The 23,826-nt window shown below is 38.9% G+C and overlaps 1 protein-coding gene and 2 non-coding genes across 3 annotated transcripts in view; 1 reads left to right on the top strand and 2 right to left on the bottom strand.

Moving 5' to 3' along the window:
- The window catches only part of CTR9 (CTR9 homolog, Paf1/RNA polymerase II complex component), a 48,218-nt gene that overhangs the window by 7,572 nt on the left and 16,820 nt on the right, over nucleotides 1-23,826 (bottom strand). The window contains exons 7-22 of the mRNA XM_049780991.1: nucleotides 18,710-18,817; nucleotides 12,426-12,533; nucleotides 12,080-12,316; nucleotides 11,490-11,579; nucleotides 11,254-11,382; nucleotides 10,903-11,086; nucleotides 8,045-8,133; nucleotides 6,597-6,782; nucleotides 5,774-5,861; nucleotides 5,449-5,597; nucleotides 4,328-4,444; nucleotides 4,037-4,182; nucleotides 2,978-3,049; nucleotides 1,791-1,926; nucleotides 1,261-1,404; nucleotides 575-732 (exon numbers count right to left, since the gene is read on the bottom strand). Coding sequence (XP_049636948.1) covers nucleotides 575-732; nucleotides 1,261-1,404; nucleotides 1,791-1,926; nucleotides 2,978-3,049; nucleotides 4,037-4,182; nucleotides 4,328-4,444; nucleotides 5,449-5,597; nucleotides 5,774-5,861; nucleotides 6,597-6,782; nucleotides 8,045-8,133; nucleotides 10,903-11,086; nucleotides 11,254-11,382; nucleotides 11,490-11,579; nucleotides 12,080-12,316; nucleotides 12,426-12,533; nucleotides 18,710-18,817 — 2,141 coding nt within the window. The remainder of the gene's footprint in view (nucleotides 1-574; nucleotides 733-1,260; nucleotides 1,405-1,790; nucleotides 1,927-2,977; nucleotides 3,050-4,036; nucleotides 4,183-4,327; nucleotides 4,445-5,448; nucleotides 5,598-5,773; nucleotides 5,862-6,596; nucleotides 6,783-8,044; nucleotides 8,134-10,902; nucleotides 11,087-11,253; nucleotides 11,383-11,489; nucleotides 11,580-12,079; nucleotides 12,317-12,425; nucleotides 12,534-18,709; nucleotides 18,818-23,826) is intronic.
- On the bottom strand, nucleotides 79-187 carry LOC126019483 (small nucleolar RNA U13). Its single transcript, XR_007499170.1, has one exon. It is a non-coding gene; the product is annotated as a small nucleolar RNA U13 (small nucleolar RNA).
- Nucleotides 20,916-21,048, top strand: LOC126019297 (small nucleolar RNA SNORA51). Its single transcript, XR_007499026.1, has one exon. It is a non-coding gene; the product is annotated as a small nucleolar RNA SNORA51 (small nucleolar RNA).

Below are 23,826 nucleotides of genomic sequence, written 5' to 3'. Positions count from 1 at the left end.
CTTCTTGATGATAGCTGAGCAAGTACCACTTATTTTAATAGCAGAGAGTATTAGGAAGATAAATTCGCTTTTTTAAAAAATCAGATGGGTAATGTGCAAATGTTGTAACAAGATTTGAAGGAGGCATCTGTCATGTCACACATACGCGTGAACATCCAATCACCAGGCTTATGAACCAGAAAAGACTCAAATTCTCATCTCCTGCATACTGCAGAACCCGGCACTGTCACCACTTCTCAGAGAAGACAGACTCAACGACTTTCCTAAAATTATACATGGTCAATGAGAAGGACATATGAGTTTCCTCTAGGTTCTAAACTGTAACATTTTCAAATAAATATTACAGTTTAAGGCAATCATGACTAATGCAGAGCTTGCTGAGCAAAAACTGGAGATTTGTGAAAAATCTATGCACTGAGGAGATTTTTGTAATGGGGCTAATCTTGGAATAAAAGTAGGAAGTAGGGAACAAAAGGTTTCATTGTGTGAGAAGATGAAATTATTTTATCTAAAAGAGATTCAGAGGTGTTTTGCTACTTTTATAAGGTTATTGAAAACATATTAATTATAATACCTTCTTCTCTTTTTCTTCTTTCTCTCACCACCCTCCTCTTCTTCACCTTCTGGTTCACTACCACTGCCCTTTCTTCTCTTCTTCTTTTTGGATATAGGCATATCATCATCAGTGTCATCATTGACAAATTCATCAAACTCTCCTCCCTTCTTGGAACGCTGAAATGCAAAAAACACTAGAATTAGTTCTTTCCCAGGAAGCAGAATGTGTCTAGAAAGCGAAGAATGCTTGAGGCCTCCAAGCATTTGATAGATGAAAATGAAGTATTTTATTTACCAAGTGATAATGGAAGATGTGCCTGGTGAGGTCCATATTTTAAAGACTTAATCATCTATTGCTTAAGAGATTAGTATAATAGTGAATATATTTAGCTAAGTTTAGAAGTCATTTCTAAATACTAGACACCACTTAAAAATTCTTTATGACTATCTCTTAGAAATGAGGAAGTCCTAACTAAGAACTAAATACTGAGTGAATTTAGCCAATTATTTTCATTTCTGAAAGTGAAAGATACTTTCAGAAGTGGCATCATTAGTATTAGCAGGAATTGTGTGTGTGTGTGTGTGTGTGTGTGTGTGTGTGTGTGTGTGTGTGTGTGTAGTTCTGCGGTTCACACCCAGGGCCCCTTACACATGAGGCACGTGTTGTACCACTGAGCTATCTCCAACCCAGGAATCATATCTTACCCGCCCACCACCACCTCTTTTTTTTTCTTTTGTTGCTTCAGTCTCTCCAGTAAACATAAGAATATTTTTGGTCTTCTCTACATATTGAGCCCGCTGTTCCAGAAGTTTCTTTTGTTCCTCCTTTTCTCTGAGACGTTTCTCTTCCTATAAATAAATAAAGGTAGAAGAAAATCTCATTAAAATAGTCCTATGACAAAAATAATAGTATGGTTATCATCAAATGGACATTTTAGTTCATTCTGGGGCTACAACCAATAAATGCTCTGGTAGATTTTAAAAAACAAAACAAAAACATGGGACTGAAAAGAGAGTAGAGTGGACTTGATGCTTGCCTTACAAGTGACCAACTTGGATTTAAACCTTGGTACAACATGTAATCCCCTGAGTAAAAATTGGAATGAACAGTCAGGAATAAGCACTGGACACAGCCTGGCGTGGCTCAAAAACAAACAAAAAACCCTAATCCAAACAAAACATACAATGCAAGTATACAATTCTTTAACTTTAGTATAACTAAAAACAATGTATACCTGTTCCTTAAGAAGTTTCTGCCTTAGTAGTTCTTTTTCCTGCTCTTGTTTTGCTCGCAACTCTCTTTCCTCTTCATCCTGTTTGCGTGCCCTGGCCACATGGTATTGGGCCTGGCTCAGTAAATCAGAACACTGCCTAGAATATTTCAGATTTAGAGAAATGTGAATGCAGCAAGCTTACTTTTTGTTGAAAACAAACAATCTCAAGAGCATCTGTTTTCCTTACACAAATTTTTAGATAGTAATTACAGGAAATCTTAACAAAATTAAGTCATTTTCTCATGAGCCAATACTGTCAACTATGCTGTTAAATTTCCAAAACACAAACTAAAACACAACTAAAAAGATTCCCAACATTATCTTGATAAATAACTCAAAATAGTCAGATATCAAATCTTTTTTTTAGGAGGGGGGAAAAGAAGAAGAAAGTTGAGGGGGAGGAAGAAGAGGAGGAGGAGGAAGAGAAGGAGAAGAAGTAGGAGGAGAAGTGTGGGAGAGGAGGAAGAGGAAAAGAGGAAGGAGGAAGAGGAAATGGAGGAGGAAGAGAAGTAGGAGGAGGAGAAAGAGAAGGAGAGGAAGGAGGGGGAAGAGAATGAGGAAGAAGAAGAATAGGAGGGGAGGGCCCGGAGAGATAGCACAGCGGTGTTTGTCTTGCAAGCAGCCAATCCAGGACCAAAGGTGGTTGGTTCAAATCCCGGTGTCCCATATGGTCCCCCGTGCCTGCCAAGAGCTATTTCTGAGCAGACAGCCAGGAGTAACCCCTGAGCACCGCCGGGTGTGGCCCAAAAACCAAAAAAAAAAAAAGAATAGGAGGGGAGAAGGAAGTGGAGAGGGAGTGGAGAAGAAGTAGGAGAAGGAGAAGAGGAAGAAAAGGAGGAGGAGGAGGAGAAAGAGCAGATATCAAATCTTAATTCAGTAATTTATCTTGATGTCAGTGAAATAGGTAGAAAAGGATTTTCCCTTATAACTAAAGTAACTTGTATTAAGTCAGTTTTGAAACCCAGAAAAGATGCTTAGGAAGGTCCCCTAGGAAGGCTCCCATGGGATAAGTTGGGGAATCCCAAAGAACAGGAATGAAACTCCTGGAAGGTCAGGAGTAGCCTAAGCACTATTTGCCTGTCATACTCGCAGTCCACAATGCTATCACTGCTGCCCAAATCTATTTCCATAAATATTAACAGTTATACCTGGCTTCAGTAGCAGCAAGGGCCAAATCGAACCTCATTTTATCTCCCACTTTACTCAAGTAACTGAAGTATCTAAGTGGAATGAGAAAACACTTTATTTAGAAAGAGTCTAATAAAATATGTTCTTTTTATTTTATTCTAAACATATGAGAATATCACTGACTTACATAACATACTTCATATGTAAAGGACTATAATTTCATGAAGAAAATTATGTATGCCACTCATTAAAAACTTTCATAAATTTACCACTCAATATGTTTAATAAAATATAAATGGTTAGCAAATATACAAATTACCAAATAATCAATTATAGAAATGAGTATTTACTAAATATTAAATCTACAAATTATCAGCCCGGAGAGTTTTGGAGTCTCAGGCTTTAAAAGAACTTAGATGCCTAAAATGCCTAAGAATTCAAGTAAAGTTAGACAAAATCTAAAGGAGATGTCAAGTTTTAACTTTACCACACTGAATTCATAATATAGCAAACACTATAGTTACAGAAATTTTGAACTGAACTGAATAAATTTTTTTTAAGACACCCTGCCCAAATACAGATATATAAAGTAAACCACCTTAAATGAAATAAAGCATTTCCAGACGTAAAATGCTGGACCATATGGTTGTCAGATGAAACATCTAAGAGTTATGGGCCAGAGAGATAGCACAGCGGTAGGGCAGTTTGCCTTGCAAACGGCAGACCCAGGACAATGATGGTTTGAATCCCGGCATCCCATATGGTCCCCCGTGTCTGCCAGGAGCGATTTCTGAGCAGAGAGTAACCCCAGAATGCCGCCAAGTGTGGCCCAAAAATAAAAAAAAAGAAACATCTAAGAGTTAGTTTATAATGCTCGCCATTTAAGAGTAGGGTTCAGGATTTAAGATTCAATGCTGGTAGGATCTTAGCTATGATTTGGTGACACCTGGTGGCAGCTCTCTGCTGTTGTTGCTTAAGAACTGCTATAAGACACCTCTCTTGGCTAGTCTGATTCAGTACCTTTGAGATGGATTCAAAAAACAAAACTATTTCAGAAATGGTTTCTACTAAACCACTACCTATGTGCAAGCTCCAGTTCTTTCACAGCATTAAGTACTTCCTTCAGATTACTCTTTTCATCTTTCAGGACAGAGGTAGCTAATCTTTGTAGGACCAATGCCACATTAAACATAAGAACTGTATCGTTGGGTGCCACATGTCGAGCCTGCAAATAAAAAAATACACTTTTACGTGATCTAATGAAATGAAAAGAATTGTAGTCAAAGCATTAGGTATCAAGCACATGTAAGACAGACTTTTTTAAAATATGGTATAGCAGAGTAAAAATAATAAAAATAAATTCTTTTTACCTTCAGCAAAGTCTGTTTGCATTCCTGCAACTTGCCACATTTGAAGAGGGCTCGGGCCAAATAGAGCACAACTTCAGTGTTTTGATGCTTATAGAACTTTCTGAGGCAATTTTCATACTACAATAAAAGATAGTTACAGGATTAAATGACACTGTCTTTTTGAATCAAATTTTAGTGATTTTTAAAGCTTTTTTAAAGCTACAAGCAAAGCTGTTTTTATTCCTTGAAATATACATTTATTCAAAATATATATCTGTGATTTATGTTTCAGTGATTTTTAAAGCTGTATGCAAAGGTATTTTTATTACTTGAATGGCTAACTTTAAAGAGTAATTTGAAGATGACTATTGACATTCACCAGTACATACATACATACATACATACATACATACATACATACATACATATATACATATCTATCTTTTTGTTTTGTTTTGTTTTTGGACAGCACCAGCACATATGCTACTGGGCATATGCTGATGTACTTTTCTGTAGCCTCACAAATTTTATTTTGGGGCTAAAAGAGGCAGTGTTCGGGGGTATTGAACATGGATCTCCTGCATTCAGTACCAGTAACTGAACATGAGTCTCTTGCATGCAAAGAAAGCACTACAGCCCTTTGAGGTAGCATCTCAACCCCTTCTCACTCAATGTTCTACTAATTTACAATTATGTCCATTTACAGAATAGGAAACTGGCTCAGAAAAAAAGTCCCTTGCCAAAGGAAAATCAGAGGTGGAACCAAAACTCATATTTCTGTTTGGACATCAAAGATTGGATTTAAGATTATATACTTAAAGCTTCTGATTGGAAACAGTATTGAAAACACATGCAACTCTAGAACAGGGCCAGAGAGGTTAAGAAAACATCTGCTTGGGGCCGGGAAAGTGGCGCTAGAGGTAAGGTGTCTGCCTTGCAAGCGCTAGCATAGGACGGACCGCGGTTTGATCCTCCGGTGTCCCATATGGTCCCCCCAAACCAGGAGCGACTTCTGAGCGCATAGCCAGGAGTAACCCCTGAGCATCAAACGGGTGTGGCCCCAAAACCAAAAAAAAAAAAAAAGAAAACATTTGCTCAACAAATAACATGCTATAAAAATATTTTGAAAGATAGAACATTACCATTTGCACAGCACTGATATATTGCTTTTGTTCTACATAGATGTGTGCTAGGTTCAACCACACATCACTGATATCTGCTGTTGCTTCTCTGACTTGGGCAAATACATCACGAGCTTCACGGAAATATCCTTTGTGGGCCAAAACAGCTCCTGTAGTTATAAAAAGGTTCGCATTAAATTTTTTTTCTAATTTTACAGCAACTAAAACAACTAAATGTCCTGCCTCAAAACAACTAATTTACTTTATTTAGAGGATTACAATCTGCAAACATTGTTTTCAAGGTATTTATTTCACAAATTGTTATTGATATCTCACTTATAATCACCTATGCCATTAGCAGCATACAGATTTTTTGCATCATTTCTGAGTACTTGTTTGTAGATGGCCAGAGCACGATCTTGATGACGCTTTTCCTATAAAAAGAAGTGTATTTTTAAAAAATTCAAAAACAAATCAACTATCATTTTGCTGATGTTGTTTATATGTTTTGGGCCATATCAAGTGTTGCTCAAGGCTTACTCCTTGATTAGGGCTTACTTAGAGCTTACTTACTTAGGGTTTACTCCTTGTTCTGTGCTTAGGGAACAAGAACATCACTCTTTTTTTTTTTTTTTTTTTTTGGTTTTTGGGTCACACCCGGCAGTGCTCAGGGGTTACTCCTCGCTCCATGCTCAGAAATCGCTCCTGGCAGGCTCGGGGGACCATATGGGATGTCGGGATTTGAACCAATGACCTTCTGCATGAAAGGTAAACACCCTACCTCCATGCTATCTCTACGGCCCCAAGAACATCACTCTTGATGGGGCATTGGGGACCATATGAACTGCTGGGAATCAAATCAGGGGGAATCAAACCAGGGGTGAATGTGTGCAAAGCAAGTGTATTACCCCTGTACTATCTCTCTAGCCCTTTGTTTTATTTTATTTTATTTTATTTATTTATTTGGTTTTTGGGTCACACCCAACTTTGCTCAGGGGTTACTCCTGGCTCTATGCTCAGAAATCGCCCCTGGCAGGCACGGGGGACCATATGGGATGCTGAGATTCGAACCACCGTCCTTCTGCATGCAAAGCAAATGCCCTACCTCCATGCTATCTCTCCTGCTCCCACCCTTTGTTTTATTTGAAAGAGAAAAAAAAATAAATCACCTTTTCTCGATCGCGAGTGGGCTGATGCAAAGTCTGAAGCCAGACGTTGCCAAGAGCCAGCATAGAATAAGTGTCACTCTGTGTAGACGGTTGTTTTAAAATTCTCTCAAATTTCTTTTGCCCAGGACCCCATTCTTGTTTTGCCAAATGAAGATTACCAATCAAAGACCAAGCATCTGGATGGTCCTAAAACAAAAATCATAAAAAAAAAATCTGTAATTCAGATTCAGAAACATCATTCTTCATTCTATAACAGCTTACAATTAAGAGGTTTTATTTTTACTTTCCTGATATTCGGAAGATCCTGTGTGTGCTGGGACTAAAACCCTAACCTCCTGCATGCAAAGCATGTGTTCAGCTCTTTAAACTATCTCCTTGATTCCCACCAAAGAGTCTGACAAGTTATATTTACAACAGTACTTTTGAAACTAGTTGAGATGAATTGGTGAGTTATAAAATCAGATTAGTGTGGGGCATGGGAGAATAGCTCATTAGGTTGGAATATAAGCCTGGCACACAGAAGCCCTAGATTTGGTTTCTAGAGCCCTATGCTCCCCTGCGTTCAAGCAACAACAGGTTGAGTGGTCCCAGAGTCTCCAGACAACTGCTTGAAAGACAACCACCATACCCCTCTCCCCAACACACACCAAAGCAGTTTAGTAGTTATGAGCATAAGATATAACATATATATATATATATATATATATATATATATATATATATATAATATGTAACATAAAGGAATACAGCAAAAATGTCAATGGGGCTATAGGAGCAAACACAAATTTGGAAAACTTTCATTTATTTGTATATATATGTGCTTGTATGAGACTATGATTTAAAATATAGTCCCCCCCCTTTTTATTTTTGCTCTAAAGGGGTGAAAGGATATTCCTGCAGTGCTGGGAAGGAGGCATGCCAGGGTCACAGCAAGTGGTTGGGGTCAAAACCAAAGGTGTTTGGGCCCATCAAGCTTAGGGACACTTGAAGGCAAACTTGGTGGTTCTGGGGGATATGAGATATAGGGATTGAAATCTCAGTGCCTTGTACATGCTAGATATGTGCTCTACCACATGTTTATCCCATAAAATCTATTTCTTATGTGTTCAGACAATATATTATCTTTGGCATCAGTAACTAGTAAATGAACATTCTATGAAGATGCAGATGCTAAGATGTTAGAAGGATGATAACCATTAAAAGAGTAATTGATTTAGTGAGGGGAAACAAAAGATGTTTTTGTTTTATTTTTGGCCACAATTGGCAGTGCACAGGGGTTACTTTTGGTTCTGCACTCAGGAATTACTCCTTACTGACTTGGGAGACCTTATGGGGTACAGAGGGTTGAACCCGGGTTGGATGTGTACAAAGCAAATGCTCTACCTGCTGTACTATTGTTCCGGCCCCCCAAAAAGTAATTTTTAATTCTAAAAATAAATATTACCAACCTGATTAATTTGCAGTGCTTCCTTAAACCAATCTGAAGCCTCATAAAAGTTTCCTTTATCTCTAGCCATGGCTCCTAGGCGGAGATAGCCTGAAAATAGTTTTTAGTTTGCAACATTAGCTACAAAAGGATCATAATTTTAAATCATATTTTTGAAACAACTGCTTGATATGGTAATACAGTATGTATAAAATGTAAAATATCCAGACAATAAATATAAAAGTTCCACAGATTTTAAAAGAAATCTCAAGTACCAATGTAACCAACAATCTGGATGTAAAAGAGCAATTCTTTTTTTTTTTTTTTTTTTTTTTTTTTTTGGTTTTTGGGCCACACCCGGCGGTGCTCAGGGGTTACTCCTGGCTGTCTGCTCAGAAATAGCTCCTGGCAGGCACGGGGGACCATATGGGATACCGGGATTCGAACCAACCACCTTTGGTCCTGGATCGGCTGCTTGCAAGCCAAAGGCCGTTGTGCTATCTCTCCGGGCCCAAAAGAGCAATTCTTTCACCATCACATCTTACTGGTTAGAATCTCAGATTTATCTCTTACTATATTTCTAATAAAGTATTAGTCTTTATCTTAAGATATTTCTCACTAATATACTTACTGCCAGTTACTTTTTATTAAAAGCTACTTAATTGGGACCGGAGAGATAGCATGGAAGTAGGGTGTTTGCCTTACATACAGAAGGACAGTGGTTCAAATCCCGGCATCCTATATGGTCCCCCAGACTGCCAGGAGCGATTTCTAAGCGTAGAGCCAGGAGTAAACCCTGAGCGCTGCTGAATGTGACCGAAAAACCGAAAAAAAAAAAGAAAAAAAGAAAGAAAAAGCTACTTAATTTATGGAAAAATAGCAAAAGCATGGTGTCATGATTGCTTATGAGAGAATGTGGGACTCTTCTATTTGAACAGTAATAAAAAGTATCACACAATATAAATTGCTTTTTCTAGGAAATGTCATTTTTTCTCAAAGAAACTAATATTACTGCCTATCAAAATCAATTCTAATTCTGTTTGGCATTCAAAAAAATTCTCATTTATCTTAAATCACCAGCATTTATACCTATATACTTCATCAAGTTAACAGCTCTTGACCAGAGCAAAACATCAGTTTTAAATGTTTGTTTGCTTATTTGCTTGTTTTAGGGCTTGTGAGCTTGTGAGCTCAAGCTTACTCCTGGCTCTGTGTCCAAGTGTGGCTCAGCAGATGATATGGGGCCGAATCCTGGATGTCTTGAAAGACAAGCAACCTACCTCTTAGAATTATCTCTTCAGTTCCAGCTTTAGGGTTTTTTAAATTTGTTTTGGGGCCACACATGGTTGTTTTCATGGTTGTTTTACTCCTAGTAGTACTTGGGGAATCACATAGGATGCCAAGGATCAAATGTGAGTTGGCATTGTACTATTCCCCTGTGCTATTACTCTGGCCTTTTGGGGTTCCTTTTTAGCAAAGTACAATAAGTTACTGTAATTAAAAACTTTTCCACATTTTACAACATCATGTTGCAAAAACCCAAGGTAGGCTATTTTAATTGATAATTAGTTAAAGAAAAATACTGCTTTTCCCTCACATTATAAATATTATAAAAGTATTTCTGTGAAATCAAAGTAGGCCATCATAAAAGAAAATTTATCACTGAATCCACATACCAAGAAGTTAAGTTTAATATAAGGCATTCTAATATATTTAATCCACTGAAAATATATAAAATGTGATACAACTAAATTTTAGCTTTTCTTTTTCTGATTTTAGACCAAATCTGAAGGTGCTCAGGCTTATTCCTGGCTTTCTGCTCAGGAATCACTCCTGGAGGGATCAAGGAACCATATGGGATACAAAAGATGGATCCAGGGTCAGCCACATGCAAGGCAAGAATCTTATCCACTATACTATCTCTCTGATCCTAAAAATGATTTTTTGTTTTGTTTTGTTTTTTTTTGGTGGGGGGTTTGGGTCACACCTGATGGTGCTCAGGGATTACTCCTGGCAGGCTCAGGGGACAATATGGGATGCCGGGATTAGAACCACAGTCCGTCCTGTGTTGGCTGCATGCAAGGCAAATGCCTTACTGCTGTGCTATCTCTGAGCCCTGAAAATGCAAATTTTTAAAGGGCAGATTGTTGGATCATCTGGCAGTATTCAAGGGCTACTCTTGGTTCTATGCTCAAGGGTCATTCCTGATAATGTTTGGGGGAAAAATACAGTACTTGGGATTGAGTAGAGGTTGATTGCATGAAAGCAAGCATCTTAACACTTGTACTATATCTCTGGTTCAACACCTTTTTAAGAATTAATTAACTTATTGATTTGGGGGCCACACTCAGCGGTGCTCAGGGGTTACTCCTGGTTATGCACTCAGAATTCACTCCTGACAGTCTCAGGGGACTGTATGAGATGCTGGGGATTGAACCCAGGTCAGCTGCGTGCAAGACAAATGCCCTACCACTACCACTATCACTCCGGCCCCTAACACCTTTTGAAAAAAAGAGAACATAACATTCAATTTTTTTGTTTGTTTGTTTTTGGGCTACACCCGGCAGTACTCAGGGGTTACTCCTGGCTGTCTGCTCAGAAATAGCTCTTGGCAGACATGGGGGACCATATGGGACATCGGGATTCGAACCAACCACCTTAGGTCCTGGATCAGCTGCTTGCAAGGCAAACATCGCTGTGCTATCTCTCTGGGCCCAACATTCATTTTTTTTTAAAGCAATTACTTCTATGATGAAATTGACCCAGGAGCCCCCACAAGCAAAGCAGGTGGCTACAGCCCTTTGAGTCAAGTCTCCACCATCTCCAAACTTAATGTTTAAAGCTATATAGCTCCTATAAATAGAAGTTTAAAATTCTTACAGTCAACGTAATTGGGATGTTCTCGTAAGATGTTTTTATATAATTTTTCTGCCTCGTGGAATTCACACATTGCTTCATAGAGCCTGGCTAAATTGTATGATGTTGTAACAGAAATGGCATTATAATAATGTTCATCATGCTCAGCTTCTGCCTTTGCTCGATCCAATGATGCCAAAAAGTATTTCTGAGGAAAGAAAATTACATTTTAAAAAGGTTTAGTTTTAGTTATGTGCATGTAAAATCATCATTAATAGCACCCTAAACCATAAAAATCTCAATTAAAGGTTTAGTTGATATAGCTAAAGCATGTAATCAAGTTGAAAGAATGAAAGGTGGGAATATGTCTATTACCTTTGCCTCACCAAGATTTCCAAGTCTAAAATGAAGAGCACCCACATTATTCAGAATCTCTGGGGGAACATCAGCCTGTACTTTCTCCTGTAGGATCCGTGTAGCTGTACCGTAGGCTGACAGGGCACCCTGCATTTTCATGGTAGATAGAACAGGAATCAGTGAAAACAGTGAGAAAATCTAGCTCGGCTTATAAAACAAACATAAACTAGGGAGAGAAGACAGTGCAAAAATACCTGTATATCCGTTTGCTCTAAGATTTGTGCCAATTCAATCCAAGCCTCAACATCATCAGGATATTGTTCTGTGACCTTTTTCAAATGTCCCTGGAATAAAAGAGAAATGAAGCTAAAACATTCCAATAGCAGGCTGTTGAAGTTAAAAGTAGAAGCTTCTTTAACCTGTTTCACACTCAAACACAGCAGGTTCTGGGTTTATTTTTTTTTTGTTTGTTTTTTTGTTTTTTTGTTTTTGGGTCACACCCAGGGTTCTCAGGGGTTACTCCTGGCTATTTGCTTAGAAATAGCTCCTGGCAAGCATGGGGGACCATATGGGACACTGGGATTTGAACCAACCACCTTAGGTCCTGGGTTGGCTGGCAAGCAAACACACCGGTGCTATCTCTCCGGTCCCGGGTTCTGGGCTTCTGAATCAGCACCTACTACTATCAAACACTAACCATATTTAATAAGTAAACTGTTATTTTAATTGGAACAAGCTTAGCTATTAATAATAATTCTATTATATCTCTACTAGTAATAACAAGAAAAGAGATGAGTAGAGAGCTAGCTAACAGAAAATTGTAAAGATTTTTAAAAAAATGTACCTTGGCTATATCTCGTTTTTCCTGATCTTCTGAAGCAGCATATAGAGAGCCAAGAATTTTCATGGTTTCATAATTATTAGGATATGCTTTTAAAACTTTCTCAAAGCACTGTGATGCATTTTCTTTGTCACCTCGATAAATGTACATTTGTCCCAAACCAAAAAATGGCAGCACAAAAGATGATGAAGCAAACTGTGTAGCTTGGTAGTAGTACTGGAAGGCTTGGTCATAATCTTCCTGAAAAAAACAAAAATAATAAAGTACCAATAATAGGTATAAAAACTTTATTAAAAAGCTCAAACTATAAATAAATAAAACAAAGAATAAGGTATTTAGAGAATCTTACCTGAACATGGAATGATCTAGCCAGCTGATAGCAACTTTCCGCTTGCATGGCCTCCACTTCTGTATTATGGAATGCATGGAGCGCCAAATGTTGAACTTTACTATAATCCTGAACAACAAAGATCCAAAGAGCAATTGAATGAACTCAAATGAACTTAATAATCACAATCATAAGGCTTCCTTAAGTAGCGTATAAAATTTTTATTGTTGTTTTTATATTTTTTGTTTTGTTTTGTCTTATGCTTTTTGGTCACACCTGGCAGTGCTCAGGGGTTATTCCTGGCTCTACGCTCAGAAATTGCTCCTGGCAGGTTCAGGGGACTATATGGGACGCCAGGATTTGAACCACTGACCTCCTGCATGAGAGGCAAACGCCTTACCTCCATGCTACCTCTCCAGTCCCCAAATTTTTATTAACAATAATAGCTTACAAATAATTTTTCTTATTCCTTACTACTGGTAGGAAAGGAAGATAAGTTGGTTACATTTATGCAGCTCTTACATACCTATTGCATATATTTCATTTAAACTCCACAACACTGTTTTGAGGCTGAAGTCCTATTTTGTAATGAGAAAACTGAGAGGTTAAGTTCATTATTAAAAGCAATGATAGCGGCCGGAGAGATAGCACAGCGGTAAGGCGTTTGTCTTGCATGCAGAAGGACGGTGGTTTGAATCCCGGCATCCCATATGGTCCCGAGCCTGCCGGGAGCGATTTCTGAGCGTCAAGCTAGGAATAACCCGAGTGTTGCTGAGTGTCACCCAAAAACCAAAAACCAAAAAAAAAAAAAAAAAAAGCAATGATAGCAAGTACAATATAATGAGATCTAGCATTTTCTAAGCTTTAGTCTAGGTCTGACACTTCTAGAGATTTTAACTTTATTTTTTAAAAAAAATCTGGGGCCAGAGTAATAATACAGTACGTAGGGTCCTTGTCTGACATGCAGCTGTATCAGATTCATTCTCCAGCATCCCATTTAGTCCCTTGTGTCCCACTATGTGTGATCTCTAAGTGCAGAGTCAAAAGTAAGTCCTGAATATCACTGGGTATGCCCTCTAAACAAACACAACAACAACAAAAAACCCAAACCAACATGGAGTACCATTATTAGCATAATATGAAACAATATATAGAGGTTTTGAAGTGAAGGCCAGAGAGCAAGCAACAGGCTAGAGAGCAAACTTTGCTCAGCACACTATTGTATTAGAATTAAACATAGGCCAAGAGTAACTGCTCCCTACAGGATCAGAGTATATATATATATTAAATTTAATCCTATTGGGCCCGGAGAGATAGCACAACGGCCTTTGCCTTGCAAGCAGCCGATCCAGGACCAAAGGTGGTTGGTTTGAATCCCGGTGTCCCATATGGTCCCCCGTGCCTGCCAGGAGCTATTTCTGAGCAGACAGCCAGGAGTAACCCCTGAGCACTGCCAGGTGTGGCCCAAAAACCAAAAAACCAAAAAAAAAAAAATTTAATCCTATTATTCCTGAAAGTCTATAAAATATAAATTATTGCCATTAAATAAGTAAAGAAATTAAAGCTGAGGGAAACAGTTCTTTTGCCCAAAGCCAAATAAATATGTAATGATATCTGCATTTGAACCAGGTGATTCAAATTCTACACTCCTAATTATATTTATATTCTGTCAGGATCCAGACACAGCGCAGGGCTTGAGTGCCTATCTTGCAAACCTGTGGTTACAAGTTCAAGTCCTAATCTATTATATCTGTTAAATTCAATCCTGGTAACTGCTATTTGCAGCAAGTGATTTCCAGCTGCATAAGTTAATTGTCTGTGAACACCACAAAAACGGGTCTAATCCTCACAAAACAAGGCAATTAAAAAATGTGTGATTTCCACAGCCAGGATGTGTGATATCTGATGAGCATGTGAGAACTGTAGTCAGCCCCCAGTGAGCACTCCCATAACTTGTATTCCTCAACCAACAGTGCTCAACCCCCCACCAAAGAAAGCACCTCTACACACACACACACACACACACACACACACACACACACACACACACACACACACACACACACACACACACACACACACACACAGAAAGCACCTCTACTGAAAGAGTGCCATGCATGGTAGCACCGTGGCCAAGGAGTGCAACCTGATGAGCAACCCTGATGAGCAACACTGTGAGCACCCTGTGAGCACCACAGCTAGCAAGTGAGTCTGTCCTCTCTGGCCACTGCAACAATAACATGAACAACTGAAGCAAAAGACAGAGAAAATAAATTAAAAAAATTTTCAGCTAATAAAGTTAATATACGGGGCTAGAAATAGTAGAGCAGGTAAGACACTTGACTTACATGTGACTGATCTGGGTTCACTCTGTATGGCCACTGTAATCTGCCAAGAGTGACCCATGAGTGTAGAACCAGAAATAAGCCCTACACAGTCAGGAGGACCCTCATTCCCTCCCCACCAAATAAGCCCTAAACTATAATTGTTCATTAGAATAAGGACCAAATGTTGAGTTTGTTTTGCTAATGACCCTATTTTTCAATTTGTTATTATTTTATGATTCACAATACATCTTAGATAGTAATTCTACTTGATATTTAATATACAGTGTATTAAAGATAAGATTTTATTTAAAAATCTCACTCATGGGTCTGGGGAACATAAAGGGTTGGATGGAGTGCATATTTGTGTATAGGAGCATTCAGTCTCTGGATTCAATCCCTGGCATTGTCTGCATGGCCTCCGAGAACCTTGCCAATAATATCTCCCAAACAACACCCCCAGATATGATTCCAAAGCAAAACAAAACCCTTACTACTCCCATCTTCTTTATTACAACCAACATTTCTCCGTTTTAGTATTCTCCCTGATTCACTCAGAATAAGCTTTTCAACAAAAGCCTAAGTTTAATTTGAGCTCTTTTCTTGAGGTCTGTATTAAGTGCTCTAGGAGTCATAATAGCTACCATCTTTAAACACACATTACCACTCAATTATTGAAGTGTCTGTGTGTTAATTAATAATACCTCTTCTTGGGGCCGGGCGGTGGCGCTAAAGGTAAGGTGCCTGCCTTGCCTGCACTAGCCTTGGACGGACCGCGGTTCGATCCCCCGGTGTCCCATATGGTCCCCCGAGCCAGGAGCAACTTCTGAGCACATAGCCAGGAGTAACCCCTGAGCGTTACCGGGTGTGGCCCAAAAACCAAAAAAAAAAAACCTCTTCTTTCCAGATATATTACTATTTTGTAGGGGAGGCACTATAGTGTGGTAAGAATCAAATTAAACTTTTTTTAGTCTACAGAATGAAAAAAGTATCATAAGGCTGCTGTAATAACAAATTGGGGAAATGTATATGAACATACTCTGTAAACTATAAAGGCAAATCATTCAGTGAAAGATTACCTTTCTGAATGATATTACCTTGAACTCATATGGCTTTTTTAAAATTTTATTTATTTATTTACTGGTTGATTGATTGTTGGGCCACACCCAGCAGTGCTCAGGAGTTACTCCTGGCTCTGTGCTCAGAAATCACCCCTGGCAGCCTGGGGGAACCAAATCAGGTCCCTCCTGGGTCGACTGTATGCAAGGCAAATGCCCTACCACTGTGTTATCTCTCCAGCCCCTATATGGCATTTTTTTTTTTAGTATTCCCAATCAAACTAAATAAGAACATTCCCTATAAAGTAGGAAAATAGGAATACAACCAAATATTTAGACTCAGACCTTCCCTTCCCTCCATCTTTCTCTTTTTTATTCCTACAAAGATCAAACTAGCTTTATAGTATTCATCTTATACAGTAACATTTCATTATCTTAAAAGATACATTTCGGACATGGAAGAAAAAAAGATACATTTCCAATTTCTTACTAAATTATAACAGTGAATGGTAACAGTTTCAGTCTAAATATGAATCAAGTGACTTAGTCATTACAAAAGAGAGTATTCTTCTGAAGTAAGAGAGTAAAGCACTGTGTTTAAAAATTGACTCAATACACATTCACAAGATGGGGATTTTATTACCGCATCAAATGATTATTATGCATTTAATATAAATGAATTCATGAAACATAGTTTTAATAGTGCTTGGCACTTAGTAAGGTATTAATAACAATCAAAGAATATGGCATTACTATCAATAAAATAATAATGCAGTTTTGCAAACTTTTACCAAATTCTACTTACCTAGTTTTTTTTTTTTTTTTTTGGTTTTTCGGGCCACACCCGTTAAATGCTTAGGGGTTACTCCTGGCTACGAGCTCAGAAATTGCCCCTGGCTTGGGGGGACCATATGGGACGCTGGGGGATCGAACCGCGGTCCTTTCCTTGGCTAGCGCAAGGCAGACACCTTACCTGTAGCGCCACCTTGCCGGCCCCTCTACTTACCTAGTTTTAAGGTTTTTTGTTTTTGTTTTTGTTTTTGAATTTTGGGCCACACCCCGTGCTGCTCAGTGGTTACTCCTGGCTCTGTGCTCAGAAATCACTCTTGGCAGGCTCGAGGGACCATATGGGATGCAGGGAATTGAACCCAAAACAGCCTTGTGCAAGGCAAATGTCCTACCACTGCGCTATCTCTCCGGACCCTAGTTTTAAGTTTCTAATATAATTCAACATCAGATCTTGATAGTGGATTAAACTTTCATACTTACTATGTAAATATCCTGTTGCTAAACTTTGAAAAGTTTTTTGTTTTTGTGTCACACCTTTTTGTTAGTTTTTGTGTCACAACTAAGCAGTGCTTAGGTTTTTTGTAACTTTTTGAAAAAGTTTTTTGTTTTTGTGTCACACATTTTTTTTTTTTTTTTTTGGTGTCAGACCTAAGCAATGCTTAGGAGTTTCTCCTGGCTCTGCAATGAAAAATCACTTCTGGCAGGTTTGAGAGACCATATGGGATGCCGGATATCAAACCTGGGTCTGTCCTGGGTTGGCTGCATGCAAGTCCTACCACAGTGCGATAGCTCTGGCCCTAAACCTTGAAATTATTAATTTAGAAACTTAAGGGGCCCGGAGAGATAGCACAGCGGCGTTTGCCTTGCAAGCAGCCGATCCAGGACCAAAGGTGGTTGGTTCGAATCCCGGTGTCCCATATGGTCCCCCGTGCCTGCCAGGAGCTATTTCTGAGCAGACAGCCAGGAGTAACCCCTGAGCACCGCTGGGTGTGGCCCCCCCCCAAAAAAAAGAAGAAACTTAAATACCAATACCGAAGTATTGGTATAGAGGTTAGGTGCTTGTCTTGCTCACAATGGAATTAAGTTGATCCCTGGCACCACAGATGTCCCTTGAGTAACACCAGTAGTGATCACTAAACACTGAAACAAGAGTAAGCCCTCAGCGCAGCCAGCTGTGGCCAAAAACCAAAACCAAAACCAAAAAACACACCAAAAATTTAAATACTATCATTTCTATAGAGTAAGTGGCAACTTTAAAAATTTTATCATGATCAATGAGAAAAAAAAAAAACTAAGAAAAAATTCAGTGATTCCTTGTTGCCAACAAGGTCCAAATTGCTTATCTTTTTTGGGTCACACCCGGCAGTGCTCAGGGGTTACTCCTGGCTGTCTGCTCAGAAATAGCTCCTGGCAGGCACAGGGGGACTATATGGGACACCGGGATTCGAACCAACCACCTTAGGTTCTGGATCGGCTGCTTGCAAGGCAAGCACTGCTGTGCTATCTCTCTGGGCCCCAAATTGCTTATCTTACTAAAATGGCCCCCTACCCAGATTCCATGGTACTGCTTATCAAATGTCTACCATACACTATGCTCTAATTAAATCAATCTACTAAAACTATTTTAGAGGTCTGTACCTTTCTCTTTTAACTACCTAGTAGGTGATTTCCTCCTAAAAGCCTAGTTTAAGAGCTTTCAGTGATGCTCAGGGGAATATGAGGTACCAGTAGAGCAGACCACATGCAAGGCAAGCACTTTAATCCCTGTACTATTTCTCTAGCTAAGAGTTTTTTCTTCTTGGTGAAAACCCTTTCTCTTTCATTTTGTATCGCTTCCTTTCATTTCTACCTCACAACATACAAACACTGACATTTTGTTTACATATATCGTTCTCTTAAGAAACTTAATTGAATGCAGATACCATATCTTTTTAATTTACATATACCAAACCAGGTGTTGAAGGGCATTTAAAGAGTCAATAAACATGAAGCAAATGAATAAAAGTGCCTTCCCCAAGATGAACTCTAACTTAAAAAAACAACAACTTTACACTTTCTAATTTATTCAAGTTAAAAAAGTATCTACTGTAGTATAGAAATGCAAAAAATTAAAGTAATAAGTGACCTTTCTTACCTTTTTGAAGAAAAAGTGATTTGCCAAGTGGTTCAATACCATAGGGTTGCTGGGGTCAATTGTGTAGGCTCTGGAAAGAAGTTGGACACCATTTTTGATGGAATCCGCCTAAAAAAAAAGACAATGGCTGAGCTGACTGAACATATTGACAGTATTTTTAAAGTTTTCTATATAAACTGAAGAAATAAGGTTATATAACTTGAAGTTCATATTCTAGAACAGGGGTCCTCAAACTTTTTAAACAGGGGGCCAGTTCACTGTCCTTCAGACTGTTGGAGGGCCAGATTATAGTAAAAACAAAAATTATGAACAAATTTCTATGCACACTGCATATATCTTATTTAGAAGAAACAAAATGGGAATAAATACAATATGTGGCCCATGGGCCGTAGTTTGAGGATCATTGTTTTAGAATATAGCTCATTTTGGTAAACCACAGGAAAAAAGTTTAGAGGCTAACTGTTACAATTTACTGTATTTTTGTTTTCTTCTGTTTTGTTTTTGAGTTACACCTGGTGGCTCTGTGCTCAGAAATCACTCCTGGCAGGCTCAGGGGAATATATAGGATGCCAGGAATCGAACTCAGGTCTGTCCTGGGTTGACCGCGTGCAAGGCAAACACCCTTCCACTGTACTATCTCTCCAGTGCACTGTATTATTTTTTTAAATGAAGCAATACAGAGAGGAAAACATAGGCTATCTCGCTATTGAATTAGAGGCATCTTTAAAGAGTGATATCACTTACTGATCAGGCAAGTGGAAGCAAACAAACAAATGGAACTACATTAAATTAAGAAGCTTCTGTACATTAAAGTAAACAAAGACCAGAATTATAAAGACAGCCCACTGATTGGGAGAAATTATTTGCCTACCAGTCATCCAATAAAAGGTTAATATAAAATATATTATTTTAATATTAGCACTAGTAGTATTGGTAGAACTTTACAAAAAAAAAAAAAACACAACCCCATCAAAAAACAGAAAAATGGGACCAGAGCAGTGGTGCTAGAGGTTAGGCGTGGGGTCTGCCTTGCAAGTGCTAGCCTAGGACTGACTGCGGTTCGATCCCCCAGCATTCCATATGGTCCCCCCAAGCCAGGAGCTATTTCTGAGTGCATAGCCAGATTAACTCCTGAGTGTCAAATGGGTGTGGTCCAAAAAACAAAACAAAACAAAAAAAGGGGGAATATATACAGCAGAAATCCAAATAGCCAAAAGGCACACATAAAAATGCCCCATATTACTAATCATCAGGGAAACGAAAATCAAAACAAGAGATATCGCCTCACATCAAAGAGATTAATATTCATCAAAAGGGACAAATAACCCATGTCAGCATGAATGCAGTGGAGAAAAGGAGCCCTCATTCACTGATGTTGGAAATGTTGTCTTGTCTAGTCTTCTTGGAAAACAATATAACTGAGCTTCTATTCTATATGATCCGGCAATTTCACTCCTGGAAATATACTGTAGTGTCTCCAAAACACAATGCAGAAAAAACATCTGCATTCCTATATTCATTACAGCACTATTCACTATAGCACAAACTTGGAAACAACCTAAGTGCCCAAGAACAGACTAATGGATAAAGAATCTTGGGGCCGGAGTGGTGGCGCATTGGTAGGGCATTTGCCTTGCACGCGGCTGACCTAGGATGGACCGTGGTTTGATTTCCCGGTGTCCCATATGGTCCCCCAAGACAGGAGCAATTTCTTAGTGCATAGCCAGGAGTAATTCCTGAGTGTCAATGGGTGTGCCCCCCCATAAAACAAAACAAAACAAAAAACCTATGAAATATATATATATATATATATATATATATATATATACACACATATATATATTAATGGACAACTACACAGCTGTTTGAAAAAATGAAGTCATGAAATTTGCTGATACATAGACATGGAGAGTATAATGATACATAAAATGAGTGTGAAGGTAGAGAAGCAGACACAGACTCATTTGTGAGACATAATATACAAAGACAACAGAAATGAAGGTCAGGGGGCCTGGACTGGTCTTTAGTAGAAAGCTTGCCACAAAGGGCGGTAAGGCAATTATTTTAGAGATGGGGCCACCATGACAGTGACAGTGGAAAGCGATCACTCTAACCAAGAACTGAGTACTGAAAGGAGGTAAAATTATATGCATGATAATCCTTTTAATAACAGTATTGGAAACCACAGTACCTAAAAGGAAAAAAAGGCCTCCCAATTCTTACCACAGGCTGTGTTCTTTACACTGACTGTATAGAAAGAGGAGGTACAGTAAATACACCCCATATACACCTCAACCCAGGCCCTTTGCCTGGTTTGTATTGTGAATTGGGGGACAAAAAAAAAAAGGAAAAAAGGAAAAAAGAAAAAAAAAGTGTCTGCTAGAGGTAGACTATGAGGAGTAAGAAAAACTAGGGATATTGGTAGAGGAAAGGTGCTCAACATTGGTGCTCAAACATTGTATGACTGAAACTCAATCCTGACAACTTTGTATCTTTGTATCTCAAGGTGATTCAACCCCCAACTTTTCCTGTTAAAATAAAGGGTTTGGGCTATATTTGCCATATAAGACTACCTCTCTTTTAACGCACACTAAATGGAAATTAAAAAATGTCAGAGAAAAAAGAGTAGAACCCTCAAAGGTTAACAGTCTATGTTTAATAAAGCTAAACTTTGGAGTGCCAACAATCATTTCACATTTGTCATTTGTAGTGAGTGACTGATTTTTTAAATTGTGATCTACATTGAGAGCAGGGAGAGGGAGCTCTTCCAAGAGCAGCTGGCTGGGGTGTAGTGAATAATAGGACAGCTAGAAGAAGACTGAGCGTCTCCTCTGAGTCCCATAAAAGCGGAACAGAGATCTGAGCATCAGAAAGCCACATACTGGCGGCTGGATGAGATGAGGTGCTCAGTAACCCAGCTCCTCTGTGTGCCCTGAAAGATGAATCAGGACAAGCAGAGGACTGAGTGATGATGCCTCCTGGCATCTGGATGGAATACAGCAGTAAGAGGGGGGACAGATCACTCGTCCCTGAAGCTGGAGTAAGTTTCAGAATGCTGTATACCACTGTATAAGACAACCCCCGACTTTTTCTTTTAAGAAGTTTTTCATGGTTAAAAAGTCATCTTATATGCCAAAAAATATGGTAGTTCTTTTGTCTGCCTCAGAAATCACTCCTAGCAGGCTTGAAGGACCATATGGGATAGCAAAGATAGAACACAGTAAGTGGTGTGCAAGGCAAATGTCCTACCCACTGTGTTAATACTCCTGACCCTGATTCAATTAAGTAAAATAAAAAATTGTAGAAGCAGCTGCATTCTTGCCCTCTGACTTGGATATATATATATATATGCACACACACACATATATATATATAGTATATATAATATATCCTTAGGGCAAATAAAATACTCCTAAGACAATATTTTTATTCTTAGGAACTTCACATATAGGAAATATGAACTCTATCACTGAGCCATATTCTCATTCCAAGACTGAATTATTTTAGAGGGGAATGGAAGGGGATTCCCAAGTAGTATTCAGAAGGCTCCATGGGCTCCTCCAAATAGGGAGTGGTTCAAAATGAGGGCCTGAAGACATAGTACTGCTTTCGCCCTTGGTGCTGGTGGGCCCAGATGGTGTTCAGCGGCCTCCTTTAGGGTGTTTTCAGGGCTAGGAAATCAACCAGAGTCAACAGTATCCAAGGCACAGGTCTTAATCCCTGTACTATCTCTCTTTGGTGTCCAAGATTACATTTTGGTTTGTTGTTGTTGTTGTTGTTGTTGTTGTTTTTGGGTCACACCTGGCAGTGCTCAGGGGTTAATCCTGGCTCTACACTCAGAAATCACTCCTGGCAGGCTCAGGGGACCATATGGGGTGCCGGGATTCGAACCACTGACCTTCTGCATGCAAGGTGTCTTACCTCCATGCTATCTTTATGGCCCCGATTACATTTTGTTTTGGGTGATACATCTGGCTCATTCCAGGAGATGCTCAAGGGACTACTTGCAGTGTTGGGAACTGAACGGCAGTTGGCAACATAAAAGGCAATAATTGCCTTAATCCTTGTACTATCTCTCTGGTCCCAACAGTGCATTTTATTATTTTTGTTATTATTATTATTATTATAATTTTGGTTTTGGGGCCACGCTTACTGTGTTCAAGGCTTACTTCTAGCTCTCTGCTGTATATTATCTCTTTAGCCCCACCAATAGGATGGTTCAAAACAGTTTTGTTGATATAGAATTAATATAATATATACCCACTTAATTCTTCTTTTTTGGGAGGGGGGCACATCTAGGTGCCCTCGAATTACTCCTGGCTCTATGTTCAGAAATTATTCCTGGCAGGCTCAGGAACTATGCTGGGGATTGAACCTGGGTGGACCATATGCAAAGCAAATGCCCTACCCACTGTGTTATAGTTCCAGTCCCTTCATTCTTAAGCTCTATACACTTTACTTTCTCTTCTACCCTAGATTTTGCACTAAGAAATAGACTACAAATAGCTGGGAACCTCTGATTTTTATTATCTACATTACATATCACCCTTTTTAACCTTATTTTTGGGGGGTGTAATATAATTTCCCTTTATCTGTTTTATTTTGGTTTTGTTTATTTCTTAGGTCACACCTGGTTGTGTTCAGAGTTTACTCATGGCTCTGCATTAAGGAGTAACAACAAGTGATGCTGAGCGGACCATGTGTGATGTTGGGGATCAAATCTAGGTCAGCTGTGTGCAAGGTAAATGCCCTCCCTGCTGTACTATCGTTCTGGCCCCATTTCCCCCTGTTTTCATCTTGTTCAGTTTTTGTTCAGTTCAGTTATCCACTTTGTTAGTCTACACTTTTTATCTCTCCCACAAAGAGGCATATTTAGTTTTATTAAACTTAACTGACAGTGTGGTAGACTTTTAACCACACTTATTCTACTTACAGAATTGAGACTATGTCCTGCAAAGATCTTTTAATATCAGTAAGGAAAACTCCCTTTTCCTTTCATTTAAAACCTTAAGGGATAAATCATGATTGAGCTAAACCAGTGAAGATAATATATTCTCCTTTTTAGCAACTGTGGGAAATGGTGAGAGAGAGTTTTATCTCAACTCTAAGTAGGAGCT

This window comes from Suncus etruscus, chromosome 9 (genome assembly GCF_024139225.1).
Source record: "Suncus etruscus isolate mSunEtr1 chromosome 9, mSunEtr1.pri.cur, whole genome shotgun sequence".
Classification (NCBI taxonomy): Eukaryota; Metazoa; Chordata; class Mammalia; order Eulipotyphla; family Soricidae; genus Suncus; species Suncus etruscus.
The sequence above is the reverse complement of the archived record's forward strand: the minus strand, read 5'-3'. Positions and strand labels throughout refer to the sequence as shown.